At 57.1% G+C, this 27,976-nt stretch overlaps 1 protein-coding gene across 1 annotated transcript; it reads left to right on the top strand.

Moving 5' to 3' along the window:
- Positions 1-4,918: 4,918 nt before the first annotated feature.
- NCS1 (neuronal calcium sensor 1) lies at positions 4,919-26,787 on the top strand. Its single transcript, XM_032130775.1, has 8 exons — positions 4,919-5,220; positions 18,512-18,536; positions 20,053-20,191; positions 20,667-20,745; positions 20,856-20,944; positions 21,258-21,335; positions 21,678-21,794; positions 22,487-26,787. Exons 1-7 carry the CDS (start codon positions 5,157-5,159, stop codon positions 21,774-21,776), a joined length of 573 nt encoding a protein of 190 aa, XP_031986666.1. The 5' UTR covers positions 4,919-5,156; the 3' UTR covers positions 21,777-21,794; positions 22,487-26,787.
- The last annotated feature ends 1,189 nt before the right edge of the window (positions 26,788-27,976 follow it).

Below are 27,976 nucleotides of genomic sequence, written 5' to 3'. Positions count from 1 at the left end.
GTGCACTGCACTCCTTGGTCGTCCTTACGAGGAGCCTTTTATTTTCAGCCTGTCTGGAATCAAGCCTTGGCTCAAGGCTCAAGGTGGCTGGGCTGAGCTCTGCAGGACGAGGACGGCAGGAGCAGAACAAGGATGATTTCCCACTTGCCAGCTGGGATTTGTGATGTGCCGTGAAGGGAGATCGAAGGAAGATCCACAAAACCTCCTGCTTGGCTTTGTCTCAGCCCAGGGCTGCCTGCAAACTGCAGGCAATAGGAGAACAGCTGATGAGTTCACCACAGCCACCCTTCCCGGCTTCCTACATTAGCATAACAATTACAGCCCCAGAGGCTGTAAAGAGAATACAGGCTTTAAAAAATAAACTAGAATTTAACAGAGAAATTAATAGCGTAGCAAATTGTAACGCTCAGCGCCTCGGCTGCGTGTCAGTCTCGAGCGACAGCTGTACGTGCAGCCTTGGCACAGTTGTGATTTCCAGACCTTCCGCTGCATTTGGCCATCATTTCAATATCTACACTTCCATTTCCTGGGGAAAGAGCCTGCAGGGCACCATTTCTGCTGCCACTTACCCAAAAACCTCGTGTGTTTTGTGTCTGTTTCGTTTCTCTGAAGCCATGTATTGGCATTAAAATGTGGTGCGATAGAAATTAATTTATAGCAGTGATAGCCAGTAGAGCTGCTGGAGTCAGTCTTGGAGTGGTTTGGGTTATAAATCTTGATTTTTAAGGGCTTTCTTGTTTAGTCATATACAGCTCACCTATCAAAGCAGTTGGTAAATGCCAGCACTGGGTGCTTGCTGTGACCTGCAGTGATACCAGGGGCGAAGCAAGAGCAGCTCACTCGTATCTTGTCAAGCTTAAAAGAGCTTCAGGAACACCCTGCTTGGTGAGCTGGAAGCTGTGGAGTCCCGTTCAAAGCTGCTCACAGTGCTGCGATCGTACGTATGTAAAATGGTTGTAATCTGAGAGATGCGGGCGATGCGTGGGAAGCCGAGGGTGTCCCCAGGACGAGCTGATGCATTCCTGTGCTCGTGGTTGTTGCACCAGGATGTTGAACTCACTCTAATGGCATTTTTTTCCAAATCATCTGGAAAAGCAGCTATTCTGGTGGCTCTCTGTGCCAGCGGTGACCGTGGCTTGGCTGGGGGAGCAGCCAGCGCTGATGCCAATTACTCCTTTGGCTCTTTTTCTGACTGAGTCAGATCACTCAAGCATTAACCTTAAAATAGCAACTATTTTTGTAGTTGATATAATTAATCTCCTCTGTGTGTATGTTCCTTCCCCATTCCAGGCTCTGATGCTTCACCACTCCCCTGCTGACCCACTCCTGCTTTGGCACAAGAAAACTCTGAGCAAAACTTGGCTTTTCCGCAAAAAAGCATAAACTACAAGCTGTGTGTGCTCTGCTCCGTGAGTTCACTGCCAGACTGATGTCTCCAGTCACAGATTCCTCGCTCGTGGTCTGTTGGTTTTGGAGCATCTTCTCGATCTGCTTTTGGGTGGGTGGATGTGGAAGGGGGATGTTCACGAGCTGACAGGACTGCGGGTGACACTGGCCACAAAGACAACTGTGATGGATGGGTGGGTGGATGTGTGGGTTTCATGATGCAGTAGGAAAAAGCGGTTTGGAGAAGCCTGGAGCCTGAACGGACCCCGTGTGGCGCCTCGTCCAGCCCTGGGAAGGGGAGGAGCGAGGAAGGGGATGGGATGGGCTAACCAGAGTCCATCCCCTGCCTCTCTTCTCCTTTTCCTGGGGCAGCTCCTGCGTCAAAGCACATCCGAGAGTGCAAGTATGCCATACTGGATACTACCCCATCCCAAATTTCCCCACAAACAGCTCCAGCCATGCCCAGGGTGCGATTCAGTGGGTGCTGTGCTTGGGATGTGTAACACCACTGATTTTTTAGGTCTGAGCACATCAGTGAGGAGGACGAAGGGGGACAGAAAAGACCATTTGTGATGAAGCACAGAATGAGCACACGAGATCGGGGCGGACTGCACCTCACTGCTTGCATGCAGGGCTATTCCCACGAGGCAGCTGCAATCCTGGCAATTAAATCAGGAAGGATGCATTGGGGAAAACCCCCGTGATGGCGTCTGAGGATGCTGATTAAACGTGCACAGCCTGGTGAGCCCACGTGGAACAAAAGGCTGCGTGGCTGAGCCTGACAGACTTGCTGTGTCCTGGGGAAAAAGAACTCCAGGGTTTTATTAACCCGAGGAAGGAAAGGCTTTCTGCAGACACACACTCGGCTGTGCAGCCCACACAGCTCCCAGCTTTTACAGTCAGAACGTGGAGCACTGGATCCATCCCAACCTCCAGCACTGGTGTGGCAGGAGAGGTAACAGCTTCCCTTCGAGCAGGAACCCGCTCTGACCGCGGCAGCAACGGCAAATATCGCCCAGGGAATGATCATTTCCATGGCTGCACTGTGGGGATCAGACAGTGGAAGCCCTGCGAGCGGCACACGTTGCTGAATCAAAAAGCCACCCTGGGTCAGGGCTGGGCTGGCTCTGAGCTTGTGCTCCAGTTGCTGATGGTGGGAGATGTGAGCAATGCCTGAGGTCTGTCTTGGAAGAGAGAGCCAGGGGGATTTATAAAGCAAAACTACTCTCAAGGACTGGCCTGCACTGAATTTTCCTCTGAGCAAACAACCCAGCTCCTTCCCCGGGCGCACTGACCACATTCAGCTGGGCACGATTGTTTTGTGCCCCAGTCGCTGTTCAGATTTCAATCCTATCAGCCCCAGGAGTCTTTCCAGGCTTGGGCTGTGTTTCTCTGCCTGTAGAAATGTCACTTCATCCTAGAAAATGTCACTAGTGTTGTTACTTAAACAGTAATAGGGGTAAAGCTAATAATTGGGAAGTGAAAGTGACTGGCTTGCATAGTTTCCAATTACTTTTCTCCTTTCATCTGTGTGATCTGCGTTCTCTCCTCAGCGTTCCATGTGGTGGAGGCAGGGCAAAGTTTTAAATAGAATTAAATCCATTCAACATTAGTTTTGCAGCAGCAGAGCCTGTGCTAGAATGCCTGTGCTGTGCAGGGAAGGTTTGGGACCTTGCTGGACCCCCAGCTGGGCATGGACAGGTCATGCTCTGCACACAAAAGGACACCCCTGCTGCAATGTGGTTACAGCCCAGGGACCACAGATGAAGGGAAATACTGCAAACATTGGTGTTTTGCTGATGGGCAGCAAAGAAGGGGCTGCACAGGACATTTTGCAGCACATTTGGGGACTAGAGTGGAATCTGCTGAGGCCTGTGTTGAAGTCGCAGGCAGGCCTTTGTCCCTAAAAGCCCTGCAAATGTTGGAAGGGACTGGGAGGGATGCTGGAGGGGAGACACAGCCTCACAGAGCTCTCACTGCCACGTGCTGCCAATCCCCTGTCGCTCAGTGCCATCCCTCCAGTTCATCCCCCGGGCTGTGCCGCTGCTGGGACATGGTGATGGTGTTTTTATCCTCTTCTGCCTTAGTGAGCTCGTTTGTGTGAGGCTGGGTAATGGAGGACGAGGCATTTTAGAAACATCCACTTGGGGAATGTATCCCTGGAGAAGTGAGTGTCAGGCAACGTTTGGCTGGTTAAAAACAATAAAGGTGCAAAGAGCAGCGCTGTGTCAGCTGTGCTCCTCTATGCCCTCCGCAAACACCCCGTGTGCGTTGTGCTGGGCTCTCCACAGCCTCGCAGACAGGTTTTGCTGCATCCAGGCACGGATTTTCCCCCTCTTTGGCTGCTACTCCAGGAGTCCAGGCATGCCCGGGCAGCTTCAGCAGGGCCCTCATTGCAACACAGGAGGGAAGAAAACTGTATTTATCGTGTGCATCGGTACAGCTAATGACTGCACACAGACACTGAGCTGCTGTGGAGGCACAAAGCCCTCCATGGGTTTGAGGTGGGGAAAAGCCAGGTGCTGCTGCTTTTAACACTTGTATGGTTTCCTGGCTGCACCACAAACCTGCTGTAGGCTGAATCTGTGAGGCTTTTGAAGTGATTGGACTTCATCTCCCTATGTACACATTGCAGAGAGTGAGTGAAGGCTCCATGGAACCCTGGTGTGAGAGAATGGTAGAATCACAGAAGGGTTTGGGTTGGAAGGGACCTTAAAGATCATTTAGTCCAACCCTCTTTCCAGGCAGGGAGACCCTCCACTAAACCAGACTGCTCAGAGCCCCATCCATCCTGGCCTTGGGCACTTTCAGGGAGGGGACAGCCACAGCTTCTCTGGGCACCCTGTGCCAGGGCCTCACCACCCTCACAGGGAAGAATTTCTTCCTGATATCTAATTTAAACCCTGCCCTCTGTCAGTGTGAAGCCATTCCCCCTTGTCCTGTCCCTTCATGACCTTGTCCAAAGTCCCTCTCCAGCTCTCCTGGAGCCCCTTTAGGTGCTGGAAGGGGCTCTAAGGTATTCACAGAGCCTTCTCTTCCCCAGCTCGCTCAGCCTGAACAGCCTGAGCTGAAAGGGACCCACAAGGATCCGACTTTTCCATGTCAGGAACAGACCCCTCTTCAGCTGAGGAACCCAGGGGTTGGAAAATGCTTCTACAGCTGGAGGTGTTGATGTGCCACCAAGGTCACCCCCGAACTCGGAGCTCAGCCTTGCTCTAGGCTCTGTGTTCCCACGGCTAGCGCCCCTCTCTCCTCATCCCCCCGCTGCCCATCAGCCCCCCGCAAGCAGGACACCGATTCCCGACATTTCCCTCCGAGGCTTCCCGCTGATCCCTGCGGAGCGCCTCGGGGGGGAGGGGGGGGGTCCCGGCGGCGGGGGCCGCTCTGGAATCCCCTTCTCTCCCGAGTCCTCCCGCCATTGGGAGCGGCGGGGCCGTGCCGGAGCCCCCTCCCCATCCCCATCCCGCTCCCGCAGCGCGGGGCGGGGCGCGCCGCCCCTCCGCCCCTCCGCGCCCCCGCGGCCGCTCCGCGCCCGGCGGCGGAGGGCGGGGAGGGCGCGTGGAGCCGGGGACACGCACACGGACACGCAGCGCGGCCCCGCAGCGCGGCTCTGCGGCCAAACCCCTCCAACAAAGACCCCTCCGCCCCCCTCGCCGCCGCCCCCCCCCGGGATGTAGCCGGGCCGGGAGCCCCAGCGAGGCAGCGGCCCCGCCGCTCCGTGCCCCGCAGCGAGGCCGGGAGGCGGCGGGCTCAGAGGCGCTGCCGCCACCATGGGCAAATCCAACAGCAAGTTGAAGCCTGAAGTTGTGGAAGAGCTGACCAGGAAAACGTACTGTGAGTGCCCGGGGGGTTGCCGGGGGGATGCCGGGGGTGTGATGGGATCCGCGCTGCCGCCCGGCCCCGCCGCTCCCCCGGGTCGGTGCCGCGGCTCCTGCGGGGCCGCTCCCGGGGAGGGCGCAGGCTCGGACGGGTTTTGTTGGAAGAATTCAGGGATTGGCCTGGGAGGAGGAAAAAACCCATAAGGCAGCAGAGACACGGAGAGGGGCAACGAGCCAGGGGAACGCGCTGTTTTTTCACAAAAACCATCCTCCGTGGCCTATTTCTGAGCCTCCGGGAACGGCGGGGCCAGGGCCGCATCCTGCCCGCCCGCGGCGCCCACCGGAGCATCGCGCCCTCCCTCGCCGCCCCTCCGCCCCTGCCCCGAGCATCCTTTCCCCGGGCTGCCCGGTCCCTGGCACCCAGGGCCCGCCGCGGGGATTGTCCTCCCCGCGCTGCCTCCCCGGAGCCCGGCAGCGGGGTGCCGAGCATCTGGGTGGCTTCCAAAGTTGGGTGCGTTAGTTGGAGGGGTTCCCTTTGTTATTGTGCTCTGAAGTGGAGAGAAGAGCCCGACACCGGCGAGTTCGATATTTTTCTAAGTATCTCCGTATCGGTTTAATAACCTGATTTTCTGAGTGAGTGGCTTTCCCGTCTGGACCTCCACCGTAATCTAATTAACGTGGCTGGTGCCTCAGCCATCCAGTTTTAGCAAAATCTTTTTTTTTTCCTGAAGGATGCACAAAGGAAACAAAGGCTTTCGTGGCTCAAGTTTGCCTCCCCGCTTGCAGGTCGCAGATATTCCCCAAACGTGCAGCAGACCTGCGAGCTCTCCCCTCTGTCATTGCTGCAGTCCCACAGCAGCGCTTACCCAAAAAGGCAATAGATTAGGATGCAGCAAGTTCTCCCATATGGAGAAGAGGCAATACTGGTGCATTGCACAACCCTACACGCGGGGTTGCTCTTTGCCGTGGCACAGCAGGCGGGAGGAGGGCAGGTGGTGGGGGCATGTCCGCATAGCCAAACCGGGTGTGATGCTAGGAGAGGTTGGGGTACCCCGGCTGGGCTTCCTCAAAGTGCTCAGGGGGAGGAAATGGTGAGAAGGTGGCAGTGCCAGGTGGGCACAGCCCCAGCTGGAGCTGAGCTGGGTTTTGGTGTCCTCACTGCAGCTGTCGCCCACGGTGAGTGCCGCTGCACCAGGCCAGGTACCATTAATGCTGTGCTGCAATCACCCGCTCCGTTTGCAGCCGCTGTGACGACCTGATCTCTGATGGAGAGGAATCTGGGAACAGCCAGCCCCAGCACAGCCTCATCTGCTGGTGATCTCCTGTGTGCTGGGCTTTCTGCACCCCTGGGGTGGCTCCTCTGCGCCAGGAAGGTGCCAGCACCCGAGGGGCCGATACGGGGCACACAGGCAGTGGTGGCTCATGTCTTACCTGCAGCTGAAGCCAGCCAAATACAGCGCTGGTGAAACCAACGTCTCTGGGCACAGGGATGTCTCTTTGCTGGATAAGGCCAGCAGGTCATTGCTTTTGTGAAATACTTCATTCCGAACTTTCTGCTCCTCTCTTTTGGGTGCCCTCCCCTTTCCACTGCACCCTTTCCAAGAAAGGCTGTGGTCCTTTGATCTATCTCTCAATGAATTTCCAGCCTGTCTGGAGCTTTGCCTGCCTGCTCTGGACCTCTCATTGCTGCTTTTTAAAGACCCCTGTACCTGTGCAGGTAAGGCAGCAGCACCTAGCAGCACGTGGCCCTTTGCGTGGCTGGAGTCTGGCGCAGCATCCCAACGTGCCCCAGCAGCATGTGGCTGGCAGTGTGGTGCCTGTCAGGGAGAGCTGTCGCTAATTCCAGGGTTTGTTTGTTCAGCTCTGCTCATTCCACCTCTCGTCTCTGGGATTAATTACTTTTGCTGAGCGCTTCTGCCCCTTTTCTGCAGCTGTCAAGGCGAGTGCGCATTCCCTTGTCTGGTGAAGCACTTCACAGAGCCCTCCCAGGCACGGCTGAGAGCCTCTGATTTATCTTCAGACCCTGGGAGATTGGAAAGATACTCATTTCCCTCTGTGTTTTGGGGAAGCCAGGCAGAGGAGAGGCAGGTAGGAGGGCAGGGCTGCACTGAGTACAGGGGGAGGAACTGATCCAGACCCCAGTGCTGTGGCTGCTGGAACAGCTGGAGCAGGGGACAGTCATACACACACATCCACAGCCTGCTCAAGAGCTTCTGGGGGCCTGCTTGGGAAAGGTTTTATTCCGCAGCATGTTGATACTTTGGCACCTTTCTGACAGACACAAGAATATCCCTGGCCTGTGCTGCCCATCCCATGTCCTGGCTGCCACGTCACTGAGCGAGTGCTGTCCCTGCCTCGTGCGTGGTGCTGTTTGTGCTGTTGCTACACCACATCTGGGCAGATGTCTCCAGCAGCCCAAACTGATGCGAACCTGCATTTGTCCCATGGAGGTTCCCATGGCAGCGTGAGCTGTGGCTGTGGTACGTGAAGGGCTTCTCCCACGCTGGGATTTCCTTCCATTGCATCATTTTCTGTTTGTGTGAATTTCCATGCAAAACAAAGCAAATACCAAAAAGGCCCCTCTCAGTTCTGCAGGATCAGAGGGAAATGACACCCCCTCTCCCTGCCCCACATGGCTTTTCTGCAAATTTATCTCATCCATGGGACACAGATGACCTCTGTTTCCCCTTAGTGCTCTTCAGTCCCTGGTGGCTTCTTGTCTCCCTTGTCCCCTCTGGGCTCTCCATCTCCTATTTGTGGTGTTTCTCTGGCCGTGCCTCAGTTGCAGCAATCCTGGGACAAGCAGGAGATGGGAGGAGAGGAGCATGGGATGGCTCAGGTGCCAGGGCACTTGTGGACAGGGAACTTGAGCCGAGGATGCTGCAGGGCTGCCGTCAGCGGCCTCTGTGAGCTGCGAGAAATATTTTCCTGCGTGCATTCAGAGCAGGTTGTCCCAGGCCCTGCTGGAAACTGGACATGGAAAGGCAGGAGCCTGGAAACCTCGTCTCTTGGCTCCCCTCCCCACTCTGCTCCTGACTTACAGTGCTGGGGGCCAGATTTTAATGGCACTTGGACACCTAAAGGCGCAGAAGGGCTTCTTCGAAGTGCCGGCTGCCCAAGTCCTGTTGGTTTGGACCCATCTCCGTGTGCCTTTCTGTGTCTCTGGGCACCTGAGTGCCCAGGAATACCTGGCAATGCCAGGCTCCCCCATCTGCCAGGTGCTGGAATAGTGCTTGTGGGGACAGCCAGGCTGCAGGGCTGTTTAACCCTCCTTGGAGACCAGGCTGGTGCCTCACAGGAGCGTGCAGGAGAAGTCAATGCTGAGTGATAATAATACTGAATAATAAATTATGTAATTCTTTGTACTCTCATAAATCCTTTCATCGAAAAGCCCTCAAAGTGCTTTATAATAATTAATTTATTAATCTTCCTGCTGTCTCGTTGGGGTAGCTCGGAGATGCAGTTTGGTGTTGTGTTCCAGGAGGTGGTAACTCCCGACACTTGAAGGAACCACCATCCTCCCTGGATCACATCCTCTTCCATGGGGATTTAAACCTGAGCTTAACTTGGGCCAGCTGCTCATGGTTTAGGGCCACGGTGGGATTTCGGATTCTGTTTAAGAACCTTGTGGGGCCATGGTCAGAGGGTTCTGCTCAGCTGGAGATTTGTGAAGGTCCTGAGGTGTGGCTGTGGCCTGAATGAAGTGTGTAACATGCACGTGTGCAGTTGTGGGTGCACGATACGTGTCCTGGGTGGAAATTACTTGGTGTGGACTCCTGGGAGAGAAACTGGAGGAGAAATACAGTGCTGAGTGTCCCTACTTGCAGCAGCACTCCCAGGCTAGTAACCCTTAAAGTCACGAAGCAGTTTTAAAAATTTGAGCTTGTTTCAGAAGAGCACATTTTGCTCTTTGTTTTCAGTCATTTTTTGGGGGATTGGCTTTCAGGGTTCCCTTTGCACAGCTGTTGCCCATGTCCAGGACTAGCACTGTTATTTTTGAGGCTGCAGTAGCTGAGCAATCGGGCACACTCAGAGCCGTGTCGGTGCAGCAGCATCGCTCTGGGGCCACGTTGGGGTCAGGATGGTTGGGGATGGTGGTCCCGGTGCTCCTGAGGCCACAGTGGGGCTCAGGTGAAGGCGTGGGAGCCATGGCAAGGGTGCCAAAACAACACCCAGGCTGCAGAGTGGGTGCAGGGAGAGGAAGATGCTCTTTTCCCAAGAACCGCATCCCACCCACTGTGATCTATTTTGTGGATTTTCAACTCGCTCCGGCATCATCATTTTCTACTCTTTCACAATAAGCTGCAAAATTGGCTCTGTTGCTCGACAGTAATGCAGGGAATTAATGGGCATTAGTTTAAGAGCAAACTATAAACATATTGATTTGTAGTTACGGGGGTACGTGGTGGCGGGTGGAATTCTGTGGGAAAGGAAAGGAAATTCTACGATTGCAGCAGTTTTCAGCCAGGAAAATGGGAAAACGGGTTGGTTCCTTGCTGGCTGAGCCAGACTAGGGCTTTGCTCCACTGTGCCACCCTGGTGCTGAGGAAATGTGCTGGCTGGGGCAGTGGGCAGGAGCAGAGGAGGGACCTTGGTAGCTCCCCTGCTGCTGCTGGTTTATTTTTAGCCTCCAAAGTGTTTGGCCCCAGGCACTGAGTTTCTCTGCCAGGTTGGTTTGTGTTGAAATGCCTCCTGTTGCTCATCCAGCAGAAAGCGGGGTGAGCTGACCGGGTGGCTACGAACCCATTATCCCTCAGTGGCAAACACTGGGTGAAATCGTCAGCCTGGGTGACCTTTAACAGGGCTTGGAGTGACAGGACAAACGGGAATGGCTTCAAACCAACAGAGAGCAGGGTTAGGTTGGATATCAGAAAGAAATTCTTCCCTGTGAGGGTGGTGAGGCCCTGGCACAGGTTGCCCAGAGAAGCTGTGGCTGTCCCCTGGATCCCTGGAAGTGTCCAAGGCCAGGTTGGTTTGGGGCCCTGAGGCAGGACAATGGGCAGGAGATGCCAGAGGGATGCCCAGGGGCTGGCATTTGTTTGGGGCCTGGTTTTGCTGTAAGCTAGAGCTGTGAAGGGGGTTGCTGTGGTGCAGGTTCACTGCAAGCTCAATGTGGACATGCTGTGCTGCCTCCGGAGGGCTGTGGTGGTCTGAAGTGATCTCCAGTTCCTTCTCCAAGGCGACCCCAACCTGCTCCCAGTGAATCTGACCCACGGCATCCCACATGCACGTGGACCTGGGGCTCCATAGGTAGATGCAAGCAAAACAAGTTTTGGGGTTTCAGAAGCAAGTTTCGAGGAGTCCCCGCAGTCCCTGGGAGGTTCTTGCAGTGCCAGGGTGGGAAGCGGGAGACATGACTGAGGCCCTGAGGGCTCCCTCTGCGGCAGGGCAGAGCAGCCATCCCCGCCAGCCACGCTCACGCCGCTGCCGCTCTGGCATCACAAGAATCACATTTCATTTATCCCCTGACATGTTAATGGATCTGCTTAACCACTCTCCTGACCTTTGCTGCTGCCGCTATAATTAAGGTTGTGAAACAAGAAGCTCTGAAGGCATCAAAGGAAGCGGCTGCTTCAGGGAGGAGCCAGCGGGCACGCTCACTCTGTTATCGGGGTGACATTTGTGGGGTCGCTTTGTTCCCCTCTTTGTTCTCCTGGGTCTTCCAGGGAGCTGGATGCCAAAGCAAGCCAAGCTTCGTGCCCTGGGCAAGGGTGGCCGTGGGGTGCTCAGCCCTGGGGCATGGTCTGTGTCGCTTCCATCACCATCACTGCCTGTGGGCACAGGGCTCCCTCCCCACACCTCCTGCTGGAAGGAGGGCTGCCTGTGCTTCATCCACCTATTTCTCCAGCATCTTGTGATCGATGGTCGGACCTGGCAGAGCTGCTCTGGGTCTCTGTGTCACCCCTCAGTGCTCGGTGATCCCTGCAGGAGGGACTGCAGGGGCAGCAGAGGTGGCCCTGCTGCCAGCAAGGCTTTTCCTTGAGCATCCTCCTGACCTTCCCATGGCTCCAGGGAGTGATGGCTGAGCCAGAGAGACTTCCTTTCCTACTGCCCATGCTGCTCTAGAGGGGAGTCTTCTCCTCTGCCCAGGGCAGGAATTGCTCCTCAGGTTGGGGATGGCATGTTGGAGTGCCAGATCACCCTGAAATCCCTGTGGGCAAGGGATGGATTTGAGCAGGCGGCAGGACACAGCTGTGCCATGGATGTCTGGGCAGGGGGGCTGCTCTGTCCCTGCTCCTGATGGCACTGGGAATCCTCTGCCCCTCCAGAACATTGCTGCGTTGGCTCGTGGGGAAGCTGGGATTCAATCCTGGGATAGACCTGCTGCAGCCACCAGCTCCTGCTGTGGGGGTGCTTCAGCCTGATTCATTAATTTCCAAATGAAGGCACTGTCCCTCGCCCTTCCTCTCTTGCCTTTGCTTCAAAGAGCAACTGCTGCTTTTTCCCTAAACCCAATTTCCAAAGCCTAATGTCGGGCCCTTAAATATTTAATAAAGTCTAAAAAGGATTTCAGCTGCATATTGGCTTTCCTGTTGGTACCAGCCCCGGGGGAGATGAGAACAGAACTGCTCATGGACCTGTTTATCCACTCTGGGAGCAAGGCAGACCGCTAATGGCAGCCGCCAGTGAGGAGAGTGCCAAACACCCCGGCACTGCTCCGTGTATTGCTCTGTGTCTCAGAGTAACAAATGACACCAATAACACTGTCAGACTCAAGCTCCGAACATCTCGGAGGCTCCCAGACCTGCCGTGGTGCTGGTGATGTCTGAGTCTGATGGGGAGAGAAGCCAAACTGGGAAAGCTGGGATGGGGGTGTCCCGCTGTGACAGGGAGACGGGTGTTGGTGCCTGCACAGTGGGGCTGCTCCCAAATCCCTTGGGGATGTTGCAGGGATGGGTTCCCACACAGGGACACCCCGGTGTGTGGGCGATGTGGCTGGGAGCAGAGATAGGCACGGGGCTGAGCTTGGGGCACAGTGGTTGGGGCAAACTGCAGGTGATCATCTCGAGGAGCAAAAGAAAATGACATCAGTCCGATTCCAGAAACAGCTGTTTGCAAGGGGGTGACCCCGGTGCCACAGTTGTGTTTTACTGCCTCTTGCCCAGAGCTGTCCCTGTGCTGCCTGGGAGCAGGAGCAAAGCCCAACCAGGGGTGGTCTGGTGGCCCAGGAGCTGGCAGAGAGCACGGAACCAGGACATCATTAAGGAGTTCAACCTGAATTTTAATGAGACCAGGTCATCAGGGCCAAACTACCCAAATTTCCAGAGTGCTGACATGTGGAGTATCCTAAAAGTTACCATCATCAAACAGGGACCTGAGTGAGCTCTGAATGCCCCACAGTGGGCTGATGGACAGTCCCAGTGGAGGACTGAGCCCGTGGCAGCCTGGAAGAGTTCACCCCTTCCCTCCACCACAGGGCAGCTCCCGTGGGCACTGGGCTCTGTTGGGGGGTTGGTGCTGGAGCTGGGGCAGTGCACTGGGATGGAACCTGGTGCCAATGCTCCAACTGTCCCTGGGATGCTTCCCCCCGACCCCTCCGAATCGCACGAAGCCACCCAACAGCCCAGGCTGCCAGAGGTGACCCCTGCCAGCCCTGGCACACAGGGCATCTTCCTCCCTCTGCAGGAGGTGCCCATTCTGCACCAGACAAGTGCTGCCCAGTGCCTGTTTGAGGGCTGGATTAAGTCCCCTGGTTCCACTCACCTCCAACAGCTGCTGCCGTGCTCTTGGCTGAGTGTTTTGTAGAGACAAGGCCTGGAATTGGGAATGACTACTCAGGCTGTGATGTGTTTACCCCAGGTAACTCACTCCGCAGGGCCAGGGGCTGGCACTGGGTCCCCCTGTGCCAACCGATGGGACCTTGCTGTGTCCGTGTTTGCCGGTGTGAATTCTGCACCGAGTACGTGTTGTACCGCGCCCAGTGGTCACTCTGAGGGACCAGGGACGAATTCTGCAGGGCTTGTTCAGGCTGTGATGCTGACGCTGTGATCCCAGGGGCTGGAGGGAAGTCGGAGCGAGCGCATACTCTGCCGAGCCGGGCGGGAGGGAGCGGGGAGCTCGTAATTGGTTAATATTAACATTGTGACGATGTTGAGAGTGGAGTTTGTATCAGATTTACGTTCAGAAAATTCTTAAATACGTGTTTCGCCGAGACGGGGGGCGGAGTGCGTTTGGCACAAATTGCAGCGTGTGCGGGGCTCGCCCCGCAGCACCCGGGTGTTTTACGCGTGAGGGGCCCTTCAGCGCACGCATGAGCACCCCCGGCTCCTCCGCATCATCGGCGCCCAATTAGTTCACGCATGAGCGCCCAATTAACACACACGTGAGCGCACAATTAATTTACATATGAGCACCCAGCTGGATTTATGCATGGCTGCCCAGTGAATTCCCGCTGGATCGCACGCTGCTGCTCCGTGCATGAACGCACGGTTGTTGATGCATGAGTGCCCAATTAATTGGCACACGTGCCTGCAATTAGCTCATGCCTAAGTGTCCAATTAATTCATGCATGAGCACCTGATCCATTCACACCTGAGTGCCCAATTAGTACGTGCACAAGTGTGTTATCTCCTAATTACACTAATTTACACATGAGTGCCCAATTAGCTCACGCAGGAGTGCCCAGCGAATGGACGCGTGACTGCTCAATTAATCCGTGCATGGGCGCCCGGTGAATTCATGAATGCCCAAAAAAATGGATGCATGAGCCCCCAGCTAGTTCGTGCATGAGCGGCCCTTTCACTCTCGCCGCAGCACCCGGGCGGTTCATGCATGAGCACCCAATTAGTTCTCCTAGAAGCACCCACATAATTTATGCACGAGTGCCCAATTAGTCCACGCATGATTTCCCAGTGTATTTTTGCATGAGTGCCCCTCTGGCTCAGGCATGGGTGCCCAGTTAGTGCATGCATAAATGCCCCATTCCTTCACGCCTGAGCAGCCACTTCGCTCACGCAGGAGCACCCAGTGTGGGTGCCCAATTTCCCCTGGCCTGGGCACTGCGCTGAGCATCCACAGCAGGTTTAGGCAGCCCCAAACCCGATGGGAGCCCCATCTTGGGGTGATGTGCTGGCTCCCCCAGGCTGGGATGCCCGGGGACCCTGTTAAGGAGCCATAGCAGCTGCCTGGGGGAAATAAATGCCGCAGGACTGCCCCTGCCATGACTCAGAGTGTGGTGCTGGACCACTTGCCCGTGGGTTGGCGGCAGAGCCCGTGACCTGGCATAGTTGGAGTGCCCTATGGCGGTGAGGGAAGCCACTCTGTGCCTGGAAATAATTAACTGGTTTCCCTGATAAGGCTGCGGTGCCCATGGCCCCACGCGATCAAGGTGCTGTTGTAGCAGCTGGAGCAAGGGGGGACGTGTAGGGGTTCCTCAATGGCTGCTGCGTGGGGACAATGCTTGCTGAGCGTTTGGGAGCTCAAACCTGCAAAAGGACAGAGCTGGGCCGTTGGTTTTGGCACACGGGCTGAGCTGAGTGTGCACGGTCGTGCTCAGGGTCCAGCCCTGCGGCGGTGGCCGAGCCCCTACTCTTGCGCAGACGGGGAAGCGATGTCAGCACAAAACAAGCCCCGGTGGGGCTGAAGCATCACGTCACCTCGTGTATCCCACCGTGACCAGGGGTCCCTGAACCACTCGGATCCAGTTACCTCCTGCCCTCCTTCCTGCTGCCCCGGCCCCGGCGCGGTCCAGCGAGCAGCGAGCTCCCTACGGCAGGGCGACGGATGGGGATTTACAGTCCCAGGTCCCTCCTCTCCTCTCTGCCTGGAAAACACAAATTAACAGGCTTGAGCACTGATTAACCAGAGCTGATTCTTGCTGCAGTGGCAGCTGGGTGGTGGGAGGAGAGGGGGCATGCCAAGGGCGGGTGGTGACGGAGCTGTCAGTCCTCGCCTGTGCCACTGGGATTGATGGAGAGGTGGGGGGAGAGGGCTGGGGAAGGGGGGGTTAAGTGCCGGCAGCTGGGAGGAGGGGGCTGCGGGCTGCTTGGAGGCTCTGTCCCTCTGTGCTGTGTGAGACGTGTGGCCAAAACCTTCCTCCCAGCTGAGGTGGGAGCGGGAAGGGACCGACCAGCGAAGGGCAGAGAGGGCCCTTGGCTGCGGTTTGGCCGTGTGGGGCAGCTCCTGAGCTGCTCTGGGTGCCTGTCCCTGTCCCTCTGCCTGCCCTGCCTGCGCTGGGAGCCCCGCGCTCGGCGATTCCCCGTTCTTTGCCCGGCGCCGCTGTCGCTGCCGCGGTGCGGGGCTGCGCGCACGGGCCGGCGCCGGCGGGGCGTCGCTGGGGCTCCCGGCTCGGCAATGCCTCTTTCCAGCGTTGCGGTTCATAACAAATGATAATACTCTGCCTTTATTTAGCGCCTTTCATCCCCAAGGATCCCGGGGCACGCTGCTACTAACAAGCTGCTACGTGCACTATTTTTAGCCCTCCCTAGCGCGGCTGCGGGAGCGGCAGTCCCTGGAGCACGGCACGGCAGCTGAGCCCGGCTCCTCGCTGGAGCGCGGCCAGGGAGCCGATCCTGCTCCGCTGGGATGCTCTATGGGGCTGCTGTGGGTCATCCCCTTGTTGTGGGGCGTCGGGGGCGCACCTGGCGGAGGTTTATATCGCTGCAAATTGATGTGTGTCGGCTCAGCATCGCGGCGTCATCGGTGCCGCGGGAGGGAAATGCAGCAGCTGCCGCTGCACAGGTACTGTCGGTGAGCCCGGCTGGGCTCTGCCTGCCGGGGAGATGCAGAGCAGAGGGACAGCCCTGTCCCGGCGTGTGTCCCCTGTCGCCAGCCTCAGGACAGGTGGCTCAGCCACGCGCTCAGTAGCGTGTCCCCAAGGCTTCTGCGGCTGCAAGTCGAGCATTAGCATTCCTAATTGGTGCCACTCGGAGTGTCAACAGCCAGCAGGGTCGGAGTGGCCGGGAAGTGGCAGCCATGAAGTCATCATCTGTCCCGGATCTGTAACAGCAGGTACGGGGGGGGCAGGTACTACTCAGTCCCCACGCTGGGTCAGGGCTGGGGTGGTTCCCTGCCCTGGGAACACTCTGCCCCTGGGCGAGGGGGAGATGTGATGGCAGTGGAGGGGTGAACCCAGAGGTGGGTGGTTTTCCAAGGGCTGGGAGATGAGGCCGTGCTCCCACCTCAGGAGAACCCCACAGATCCCCCAGCACCCAAAGCTGGAGGACAGGCACTGGTACCAGTGTGCTGGAGGAGGGCTCCGTGTGGTTTTCCAGGATGCACGTTAACAAATCCCTCATTGGGAGCCCTGTGCTGATTTCCAGCGTGGCACCTGAATGGTTCCCTCCGTTGGAAAAGCCTCTCCTGGGAGCATCACACATCCCTCCTGCGGCACGAGGGGAGCTGGCTCCGTCCCTCCCTCCTGCCTCAGCCCGAGCGTGTCATTACCAGCATTTCTCCTGTACTAAAAAAAGCACAAATTTCTTAATTGTTTCCTGCTGGAGTTGAAAGGCAGCTCCCGGGCCCAAAATAGCACGTTGGGGGAAACGCAGTCGAACAAGAGAGAAGCAGAAGGCGATTTGCCTGGAGGGGCTGAGCTGAGCTCTGACTGCAGCCTGGGCTGCTGCTGAGGTCTTTTTTGCCTGCCCCGAGGGCTCACCCTCATCCTCCTCCTCCTTCCACCTACCCTCCTTGGTGCTCGTGGGTGATTGGGCCTGCAGAGCTGGTGCCTGGGGCATCCCCTGGGCACCCTCAGGGTGGAGGTCACGGTTGGTGTCTCAGTGAGGTTGTGTGCAGGGAAGCCTGTTCCTGTTAGAGATGTTGCTCAGCATCTCTCTTTTGGAAGGATGCTTCTGTGCAACCCTTTTTTTTGGGGGATGGGGAAATCCCTTGAGACTGCTATGACTGATGTTTAGCCCACCCCAGCTCAACAAACAACCCTCCAAATCCCACCTGTGACTGCCAAAGCCCTCAGTGCTCTTCATGCCAGATGCTGAGCATCCCCATGGCTGTGTCCCCTCTCCTGGGGTGCTGCTGTCCAGACACCCTGCAGTGCTACAGTGGGTGCTGCTTTTGCTGAATCCCAGGGGAAGTGGGGGAATTGAAGGCTCTGTCCCTCCAGTGACTCCTGGGCTGGGATGGAGGGATCCCTCAATGCTTGGGGCAATCTTGGGCACAGCAATTCCTGCTAACAGGGATGCTGGAGCCAGAATCCAGCTGGTGATGAGGTGTGGGCCGTTGTGTGCCCTACTGGCCGCCCCACCTGCCAGCCCTCGCCTCTGTGCTCTGGGCCTTCTGCCAGGCACGTTACAAATCTTCCTGATAGAAAATTGCTTTCTTTTTTTTTTTTTTTTGCCATCCAAGGTAATTGGTATCTGTTGGTGTGTCTTGGGTCTCTATTTTTATCAGCCGTTTGCACATTGACATCTCCACTTGCCTCATTATCCCTGCGCCTTTCAGACCTGTGGCTTTTTTATCATTATTTAGATGCACGACGCAAAGGAAATGACAAATGAGGCCGTTCCCACTGTGCCCACCTGCTGGCACCTGGCTCCCTGCTGTGGGGAGGCACAGGCACAGCTTCTGCAGTGGGACATGCAGGGACAAGTGCCAGCCCCGTGCCCAGCATCCCACATCCCTCTGAGTCTTTCCTCTGCTGAGGACATTTTTCATTTCAGCAGCTGTCCCTTGGCTGGGGACACTCGGGGTTGCCAGTGCTCTCTGTTTTCTAGCTGGTTGCATTTTTGGGGTTTTGCCAGAGCCTGGTGGGGCTCCCCAGGGTGCTGGGATGGGTTTGATGATGTTTCTCCAGAGGCAGCTGGTGCCTGGGGGGATGCCAGCCCTGGGGCTGTGCCTGTGCCCATGTTCAATTCCTAATGTCAGGGCCAGGCAAGTTCCTTCCCTGAGCTGCCTCCAGGCAGATGTTTTGGCAGATGTTTTCAGGGGTGTTTTAGCTCTGGGAAGATGAGACAGCAGGCCCAGATTTTCCCCAGGCATGATCAACTTGTCCCCTTCATGGTCCAGAGCATCTTGCAGCCATGGTTCTGCACTCCCTGAGCACAACACAAAACATCTTGGGAGGCTTCTTGGTTTCAGGGGTCCCCAACACCTGCAGCCCTGGTCCCATGGACCAGCTGGGCTGGCCCAGGCAGTGCCTCAAAAGCAGTTGCTGCCACAGGGGGAACTTGTGGGGGGCACCTGACAGCTCATGGAGTGAGTGAATCCCAGAGCATCCCCCAGGGAAGTAATTTTTGGGAGCCCCATGGCATCCCCCAGGGAATTCACTGATGGGCAGTGCAGGGGAACAGCTGTCACTGCAAAAGCACTAAATTTCTCTCTTTTTTTCTCTTTTCTCCTGTTTTCTCTTGCAGTCACGGAGAAGGAGGTGCAGCAGTGGTGAGTGCCTGGCATGGTGGTGAGCTGGCTGGGGCATGGGGCTGTGGGCAGGGGACAGGAGCTGGTGGCACTCGGCCACCCCACTGGCCAGACAGAGCAGGGACATGCAGGAGGGGTGGGCAGGTGCACCCATATTGGGGTGCACCTGCCTCGTAGAGGGGAGACCAGAAAAAAGAGGGGTTTTCCTTCACACCCTGTGCAAGGGCTGGGTTCTAGTGGCTCTTCCTGTACAAGCAGCCAAAGAGCGTGGGGACATGGGGACTGTCCAGCTGGTGACCCGTTGCAGGAGGCTGGTGCTGTCCCAGCGTGTCCCCTTTTGCAGTAGGGCCTGCAGAGGCTGTCAGGGGTGGGATCCATGCTCTCACTCCATCCCCTCCGCCCCACCGAACACAGCGCCCTAGAAAAGCCACTGCTTCCCTTTCATCTCCCTATCCCACCAGTCAAGGTTTGCTTTCTTTATCTCTTTCTCTCATCCTTCCCCCCCACCCGATGAGTCATAGCTGCAGCAGCGTGAAAAAGATGTCACCGGCACTTCGGTTTCCCACCTTGCCACCCCCTTCCCCTCCTCCTCCAGCCCTCGTCCTGCTGCAGCGGGCGCCTGACAGATCTGGGCGACGTGTTGCATAATATTCACGCACCCCACGTGATGCCCGTGTGGTCCCACATGCTCCCTTCACGCTCCCTGCGTGGTGCCCTCACCCACAGAGCCAGTGAGCCCCTTCCCTGCACCCTCCGGTGCAGCTGCACTTTCCAGCACTCAGGTCCAGCCTGGAGCTGGGACCAAGGGTTTTTTGGGATGTTTAAGCATTGGTGGGTTTTGGAAATGACCTGAGCTGTGCCACCTGGTGACACAGGAACCCCACTGTGCCCCCCAGCTCCTCTGAGCAGCTTTCATTTGGGGTCGTGCAAAAATTATCATGGAATATCCTGGGTTGGAAGGGACCCAGAAGCATCATCATAAGTCCAGCTCCTGGCCCTGCACATCCCAAGAATCCCATGTGCCTGCAAGTGTTGTCCAAATATCTCTTGACCCCTGGCAGGCTTGGTGCCATCACCACTTCCCTGGGGAACCTTTTCCAGTGCCCAGCTACCCTCACAGAACTCGGTGGTCACTGTGCCATTGTTTTTCACCAGGGCATGGCTGCAGCGTGGCATTACTGTCAGTCCTGGCTGGGCAGTGTGTCCCTGTCACCTCCCATCTCCCAGACAATGTCCACCACAAGCCTGGTTGTGGCCCTGTTGCCCCTTGTGGGCTGGCAGCAGGGTGGAGCGGTGCAGTGGGCACCACTCAGTGTCACTGGTGCCACTCGCTGCTTGTCCCCGCTGCCACCCTCACTGTGGTGCCCACAAAGACCTCATCCACAGGGCTGGGATGCTGCAGGTGGGGGATGGGAGCGACACAGGGAGCACCTCAGCACCTTCCCAGCCCACTGCAGCACTGGGGAGAGCCTCATCCCAACTCCCCAGGGCTCAGCAGGAGACCCTTCTGGGCCCATGCCCTGCCCTCCATTCGCAGGTACAAGGGCTTTATCAAGGACTGTCCCAGTGGGCAGCTCGATGCCGCCGGCTTCCAGAAGATCTATAAGCAGTTCTTCCCCTTCGGTGACCCAACCAAATTTGCCACTTTTGTTTTCAATGTCTTCGATGAGAACAAAGTAAGTCTGGGATCCAGGGGCACAGTCCAGGGGGGTCAGGGCTGGGCCTGTGGCGATGGTGGGATGGGTTTGGAATGCATTTGCGTGGCACTGGAGGAGCAAAATATTCCAGCGCTTCCTGGGGCGTGAAATTGAAGCGGCGCAGCTGGAGCGAGCCCCCGCGCTTGTTTTAGTTGAGGAGAGTCACGTGGGGAAGGGCGATGAAGTGGCAAAGCAGGAAAGGAGAAGCGCGGTGTTTTGGTGCCGCTGGCAAAAGCCCATCCGTGCGGTGCCCTTCCAGAGCCGCTCCCGCCGGGATGTTTGCTGGTGGGCTGGGCACCAGCAGCTGGATGCCAGTGCTGGAGATAAATGTGCATCACTCCTCCCTCCCTGCTGCCTTTCTGGATGTGCCCCCTTAGAGGGGACACGTGGGAAGGGAGGACTTTGCTGGACAGGAGTGGCAGCAGCACCCTGACCCCTCCTTTCCTCCCCCCAGGATGGGAGGATCGAGTTTTCGGAGTTCATCCAGGCACTGTCGGTCACCTCCCGGGGGACGCTGGACGAGAAGCTGAGGTGTAAGTGCTGCCCATGGGATACTGGTGGGCTCAGCCCCACGAGGGTGCTGGGGTGAGTGTCCAGGGCAGGGGTCACAGTCCCAGCCCCTTGGTGTTGCTCTGGCTTGCAGGGGCATTTAAGCTGTATGACCTGGACAACGACGGATACATCACGCGGAACGAGATGCTGGACATTGTGGATGCGATTTACCAGATGGTGGTAAGAGGGGCAGGGGGGGCACAGGGTGAGCAGCCCCTGGGGGGGGTCCCTGCTGGGCTGGAGCTTGGCTCTGTGGGAATGCTGAAACACCCCCAGTTCCTTCTTTGGCCTTTTTTGGTGTGGGGTTGTGGCCGTCCTGGCCATCATGGCCAGGGCAGAGTCTGGATCTGGTTGCTGAGGGTGACTGTAGTGCCAACACTGTCCCCTTGCACCCTGTCCTGATGTGAGGTGTGGGGGGACAATCCTCGCCTGGGGACACCCTCCAGGCAGGGCACAGATGGGTGTGTGACCAGGTCCTGTCCTGCTGCTGCAGGGAAACACGGTGGAGCTTCCCGAGGAGGAGAACACACCGGAGAAGAGGGTGGATCGGATTTTTGCCATGATGGACAAGGTGAGGATGCTTGAAGGTGTTTTCCCCGTGGCCAAGGGATTTAGGAGGTGCTGTGGGTCCCTTTGCTGCATCTTGGCTCTTGCATGTGCCTCCTTTCCCCACCAACACAAGGTCTCAGCTGCTGCCAAGGTCTCTGTAGGACACCCGCATCCCTCTGGGATCCCTGGATCCCTTTCAGGGTCTCTGAGGTGGCATTGTCCCCTCCATGGCAGGCATGGGTGGCTTGATGGGGAAACCGAGGCTGAGGCAGCGGTGTGGGGAGGCTGTGTGGGATGGTGTGGATGTGCCGGGGTGTTGGGGGCTCACTGGGTGGAGCTGTGCAGTAACAGGAGTGTTTTGCAGAATGCGGACGGGAAGCTGACGCTGCAGGAATTTCAGGAGGGCTCCAAGGCCGACCCCTCCATTGTGCAGGCGCTCTCCCTCTACGATGGGCTCGTATAGTCCCGGGGCCGAGCGGCGGTGAGTGCAGTGCCAGGGGCTGCGGGTGCCCATCTCCCACCTGCCTCATGCCATTCCCACCTCCCCCAGGCACAGCCAGCTGATTCTCCTCTGCTGAAGCTCCAAAACGTGGATATCCCCCCCAAATCCAGCCAGGGGGAATGTTGCCCCGTCCTGATAGGTTTCTCCCAGTCTCCCCCGTATCACAGAGCTCCCTCAGACCTCATCCCATGGAGATGGAAATGTTTGCCTGCGGCACAGCTCACACCCTCACCAGATGTGGCTGCAGAGGAGGCAGGGAGGCAGCTGGCGTGCTGGGGGCACAGGGACGCTCCAGAGACAGATTATATTAAATGTTTTATTTATCTTAAATCTTATTATATTATGCCCTGGAGCTGGGTTTGGCACGGTAGTGTCAGGGACACTGGTTCCCAGCATTATACAGGTGCTGGGCTGAGCACCCCGTGGTCCTTGCTATGCCCTGTGGAGCTGTGCAGAGTTGTCCCTTGGAGTGATTTTGGTTATCACAGTCCAGGCAGCATCCAGGGGGGTGGGGTATTTTTTAACCCCACTGGAGTTTTGAGATTTTCAGTATATCTCTATTCCGTTTCCAGCTTTGCCGTTCCAGCTGCGCTGGTGTCGCATGAGATGGCCACAGGGATTTTTGCCCATCCTTCTCACCCTATTTCCCTTCTCCCCACCCTCTCCTGCAGATGCCTGGGGGAAGATGCTCTCCGTGCCATCCGACCACCGCCGCGCGAAGCTTGCCTGTCCCTCCCGGCTTCCCTTCTGTTCCGCGAGCAAAGGATGCCCTCGAAGCGCGAGCTCGCTCCCCCTCTCTGCACTCTGAACCAGCCGCTGCCATTTGCCAACTTCTGCTTTTTCCAAAAAAAACCCCGCGCCAGACCCCGGTCTGAGCGGCAGCGAACGCCCAAGACTTCAGGGCCGGGGGAACGGGTCGAGCATCACCACAGGCAGAGCCCCCTCTCGGCCTCCTCGCCCCCTTTGCTCCCCTTTTCCTACGTTTTCGGATGGGACTGCGGATGCGCCGGCGGGGTCCTCTCCTGGGAACCAGCCGGCCAGAGACGGAGCCCAAAGGTACCGGGGGGCTGCAGCCCCTGGGCTCTGCCCGTGTGGGGTGGTCGGGGAGCTGAGGCACCGACAGCGATTGGGAACAGAGTCCTGGCGTCACCCACGATGCCGCTGGCAGCCCGGCTTGGCTCACTAGGGATATATATATTATATTATTTTTTTTTTTTCTTTTGGTGAGACAGTATTGTGCTTTTTGGTTTGGTTTTGGTTTTTTTTCTTTTCCTTCGGTGGAAAAAAGTGAGGTTTTTTTTTATACGCCTATCTCGACGATCAATATCCTTATTTATTTGTTGTAAATGTTGCTGCTGTGTTTCATCTCTCGTGTGCGTGTCCACCCACCCAGGTGAGGATTTGTAAGGTTTACATGCTCGTACACTATTGCGGGGACCCGGGAGCCTGCAATAACAATGAAGCCAAAAATCTGCCTTCCCCCCCTCTCCTCCCACCCCCCATATCCCAAGCTCCGTGGGCTGGCTGCTGTTTGGAGGGGATGCTGTAGCTTCTTTTCCTCTTCCCATTCCTGTGTTCCCTGCATTTTTCTGTTCACCCTTCCCTTTGGGAGCTCAGTGAGGGCTCACTCAGCCCAGACTCTGAGCAGACCAAGCTCCATCCCTCAGTCGGGCAGGGTGAGGAAACTGCCAGGCACCAGAACGTCCCCATTTCCTTTCTTTTATTAATTTTCTCACTGCATGAAAAAGTATTAATGGAGCCCAGAGTTGGGTTTTGCTTTCAAGCAGATTCCTTTGCTATTTTCTGCTTTGCAAACGGTGGGAAGGTGTTCGGTGGTGGCTGTGAATCTTCCCGTGTGCCGGTGGGGCTGGAGGGACAGAGGGGGAGCCTTGCTCTGACTTGCTCCATCCCCCCATCCCAGCTGGGACAAGGTGACAGGGGAGTGCCAGGCTGGGCTCTGCACAGCTCAGGGTGTCTCCTTATCCCGTCACTCCCATAGGACATGGGAGGTCTTGCTGTGAACCCAGGGCACGGCCCCAAGCGGAGCCGCTTGCGCCCACCTTGGAGGAGGCAAAGGGCTGGGAATACACACCTGGGGACACCGGGCTGCAGCCCCCCCCGTCATGAGTGGGGCCTGCATGGCCTCTCCACACTCCATCAACACCCACCACTGCTCTGGGATGTGCCCCCAGCTCAGCCCCACTGGCACCCACACCGTGGGACACAGCTGGCATCTCTGCTGGAGAATGAGCCTTGCGTGGGTGCTGCCTCAGCTGCCTTGGCCCCTGCTCTGGGAAAGGAGAGATGGGCATTCCCTCAGGAGCAAAGTGCAAGAAGCCTCTGGGACCCCTAAAGCCACCCTGGGGCTCACCCTTCCATCTCTGGTCCAGCTGATGGTAGCAGCATCTTTCCACCCAGCTGTCTCCTAGGATGTCTGCAGCTCCTGTGGCTGAGCCCAGACAGAGGACTGTCCCCATGGCAGTGGGAGGTGACATCTGGATGTGGAGGACAGTCTGACAGGTGTCTCACGATGCAGGAGACAAGGCAGTGCCTCAGCATTTCCTGAATCCTCCCGGCATGGCAGGGACAGATCTTCACCATGCAGCCCTGCTCCCCAGTTTTGGGGTTTTGTGCTTGTGGTACTTTTTGATGCCCATAAAAAGCCACCTTTCCCCATCCCCAAGGACACTGACCTCACGTCCATGTGCAATATTTCTGCCTCTTCTGCAGTTTCTGTCCCCGAGGGTGCCCATGTTTCACTGTGGGGGTGCTTCTGGAGGGTGTCCTTAACTCCCTCCCATGGAAACCTTTTCCTTGTTGCTCTGTGGCCAAAATGCAACTCTCTGGGGTAGGTTTTTGCAGTGCCTCCAACTTGCTGAATGCTCGTCTGCCAGACCGGTCCCTTCCCGGTGCCAATCGATGTTCCTAATGAATGTGACACTGCTGCAATCGCCTCCGCTGATGAATGATGGGCCCCGCCGCGTTTGACATAGTTCCCAGGCAGAGGCAAACCTCATTTGCTCTGACACTTTTCCCCTGGAAAGCTTTTAATTTTTGGAGGACCTGTCATGGGTTGAGCTCCATCAGTGCTCGCAGATGTCTCCCCAGGGAGTCAGCCCTGCCAGGGCTCTTGGCACACTGAGTGTCCCTGAGCAAAGCGGCTTGGCCCCAGTGTTCCCCCCGGCTGCGGATTTGGGACCCTGGTTTGGATGCTTCTAATCTCCCTTTTGGGGAGCACCGAGGGCCCCTGATTCCTCCTGAACACCACCAGGATCTGCAGTGTCTGGGTATCACTGAAAATAAGGCTTGGAGCATCTTGTGCTTGGAAATGTTGGCCTTAACCTCCTCGTGCCTCAATTTCCCCATCAGTGGAATGGCCGGGGTGAGCCATCCCCCTCTGGAAAGCGGTTTGGTGTCTGTGCCCTGGCAAGCATGAGCACTGGATACGGCTCAGGACTGGCTTGGCAGGACCCACCGAGCATCAGGCACGTGCAGAACACCGGGAACGGTGCTGGGGTGGAATTTACATCAGCCAGTCTTTAATTCCAGCCTCTGTTCTACACCTGCTCATGATGAAACAGCCAGCAAGCCCTGGTTGGTCTCTGTTTGTACTCGGGTTCCTGGTGCCTGTCCAAAGTAGATCCCTGGCTATGGGAAGGGGACCTAAAGCACAGCCAGGCAGAGGTGAGGGTCCAGCCCCGGTGACTGTGGCATGTCCCCCCCTCTCATTTGTCCCTGTCGGTGTTGCCCCATTAAATGCCATGTCTGTACTTTCCTTTCTTTTCATTTTTCTGTCTGTGCGCTGACTGTTGCTGCTTTGTATCCGTCTTTCCTTGAGCTCTGGGGCTGGGCTGGGCTGAGCTGTTTCCCCTGGGAGCAAGAACATGGGAGAGGGCTCTGGGGGCAGATTCCCCCCCGCCCTCTCCTCACAGCACAAACCAGGACCCGAGAGAGAGAGAGAAGTGAAGTGTTTTTCTTCTGGAGCAGGCTGTTAATTAATGCAGTTTATAACGAGACCAGGCTGGTCCCAGGAGCGCTCTCCGCTGGGTTGGTGGAGGGGGGTGTTTGCTTATGGGGAACCCCAGACCCTGTTTATGCCAGGTACCAGCTGCATCCCACCCTCCTTCACAGAAGCAGATGCCTGTAGGTTCTTCCCGTGCCATCAGGACACCCCATTCCTGTTGGATGGGGAAGCTGAGGTTGTGGGAATCCCAGCCCAGGGTCACTGCTGCTCAGTGGGCAGGGATGCAGCTGTCCAGAAGGTGGAATTGTCTTGGAGTCTTGGGATCTGGGTTTAAGCCCTACTTGGAGGAGGACTGGCTTTGAAGCAGGGCCAGGCATGGCATGGGGGCAGCTGAAATCACTGGCAGAGCTGCCCCCTTCCCATGTATTTAGGGTTGGGGGGTCATTCGGGATGGGTGAGTGACCTGCAGCAAGCTCAGTCCCCCATCCAAGGAGGAGATTTGGGACATTTAGTGAGAGCGTCTGTCCATCCTTCCCGAGGGCACTGGAGGGGAGGGCTCTGACTGGGACAGAAGCAAGGGCTGAGGGCAAAGAAGGGAGCTGCTGGCCCCAGTCTCAGTGCACAGTTTGGGGTGCAGCAGTTTTGGAGTCTCAGTCACACATGCCAGCCCTGACTAGTCCAGCAGCTCTGCAGTAAAGTCGTCCTTCCCTTCTCTCTCTGCTCCCGTGGCCACCAGCCCCGGGTGGGTGTCCTGTCCTGCAGGTGGGACCCTGCCCGGGGGGTGGCCGAGCCCTGGGCTGAGAAGCAGCAGCTCCAGCAAAGAGCCTTGTTTGTGAAGATGAAGCCTGTGTGTGCGTCCGTGCCGGTGTCTCGGCTTGCATGCCCCGCTGCCTTGTCTTGAGATGAATTCAAGAGCAAACCAAGCAAATGAAACAGTTTAATAACAGAACAAAACAAAACCCAGGAACTTTGTGACAGTGGAAATAAAAGCTTAATGACAGTAACGAAGCAGCAGTGGTCTATGATGTGCTGGGGTGGGTGGTCACAGGGCCCCCAAAGCTGTCCTGGTGCCCAGCGGGGCTGGGAGCTGGACTGGGGGCTGTGGTGGCACTAGCCCGGGTGTAAATAGGGATGCTCTGGGCTCTGTGGGCTGGCACTGTGCCCACACCTGTGATGAGCTGTCAGGTCTCAGCTCCAGGCATCCCAGGGCCCCTTCACCCCTAGAACACCACTCTTCCCACCTGTTTTTACCCAGACACGTCTTTCCCTCTGCCAGGTCCCATCCTGCCACAGTGCCTGCATCCCTTTTTCCTTTCACAGTGAAGACACTCACAGCCCTGTGCCTATTGGCACTGTCCCTGTTCCCTCCGAGCTCCATTGGGTGGGAGCTGTTGGGTCACTTTTGTCACACAGTGCCTGCAGAGGAATCCTGATATGAGTATTCCATAATTGTGTCCCACTGCCCAGACTGGAGGTGCCCCATGGCAGCTCCCCCCACCCCTGGCAGGGCTCACGGGGGGCTCAAAGCCGGCACTGGGCTTTTCACGTGCAGCGGGGTCGCGTTGGCCATTCTGCACTGCCAACTCTTCTGGAAACGAGCACTGCCAGGCCTCCCTGCCAGCCCATCTCCGTTTTGTTTGCTCTCCTAACGAGGCTGACTAATTATTTTCAGGAGGCCAGAGGAGATGCCGTAATGGTCCAAACAAGGAGGCTGTGTTTGTGCGGGGGTTTTGTCCAGAGGTGCTTTGTGCCAGCGCATGGTGGGAGCTCCCAGGGATTTCTCCCTTGTGCCATGGAGTGGGCAAGGACAGGCACAGGCTCCAAACCACGGTGGTTACCCAGAGGCTGTGCCTTAACCCCCAGCCAGGAAGGGGTTAAAGCCCAACTAGCACATGTGCTCCTGGGACTGGTGAGTGTGGGAAGGGCTGGCTGGAATTAATTTGGTGATGAGGTGAAGCTGTTGGGGTTTCTTTGTGCCCAGCTCCCTGCCAGTGTGCAGGATGGAGCTGGGATGCAGGTTGGTGACTGGGGATGCTCTAAGGTAGGTTTTGTGGCACTGTGGGGTTGGGGACTCCCCTCAGCTCTGTGAGGCTGGGAGTGCAAGCCCTGGTTGTGGGACAGGAGGGGGACAGGCCACTGGCACAGCCCCAGGGGCAGAAGTGTCCTTGCCCTGCTGTAAGGGGGATGGATGTCCTTG

The sequence above is a fragment of the Corvus moneduloides genome, chromosome 21 (genome assembly GCF_009650955.1).
Source record: "Corvus moneduloides isolate bCorMon1 chromosome 21, bCorMon1.pri, whole genome shotgun sequence".
In the NCBI taxonomy this organism is placed as follows: domain Eukaryota; kingdom Metazoa; phylum Chordata; class Aves; order Passeriformes; family Corvidae; genus Corvus; species Corvus moneduloides.
The sequence above is the reverse complement of the archived record's forward strand: the minus strand, read 5'-3'. Positions and strand labels throughout refer to the sequence as shown.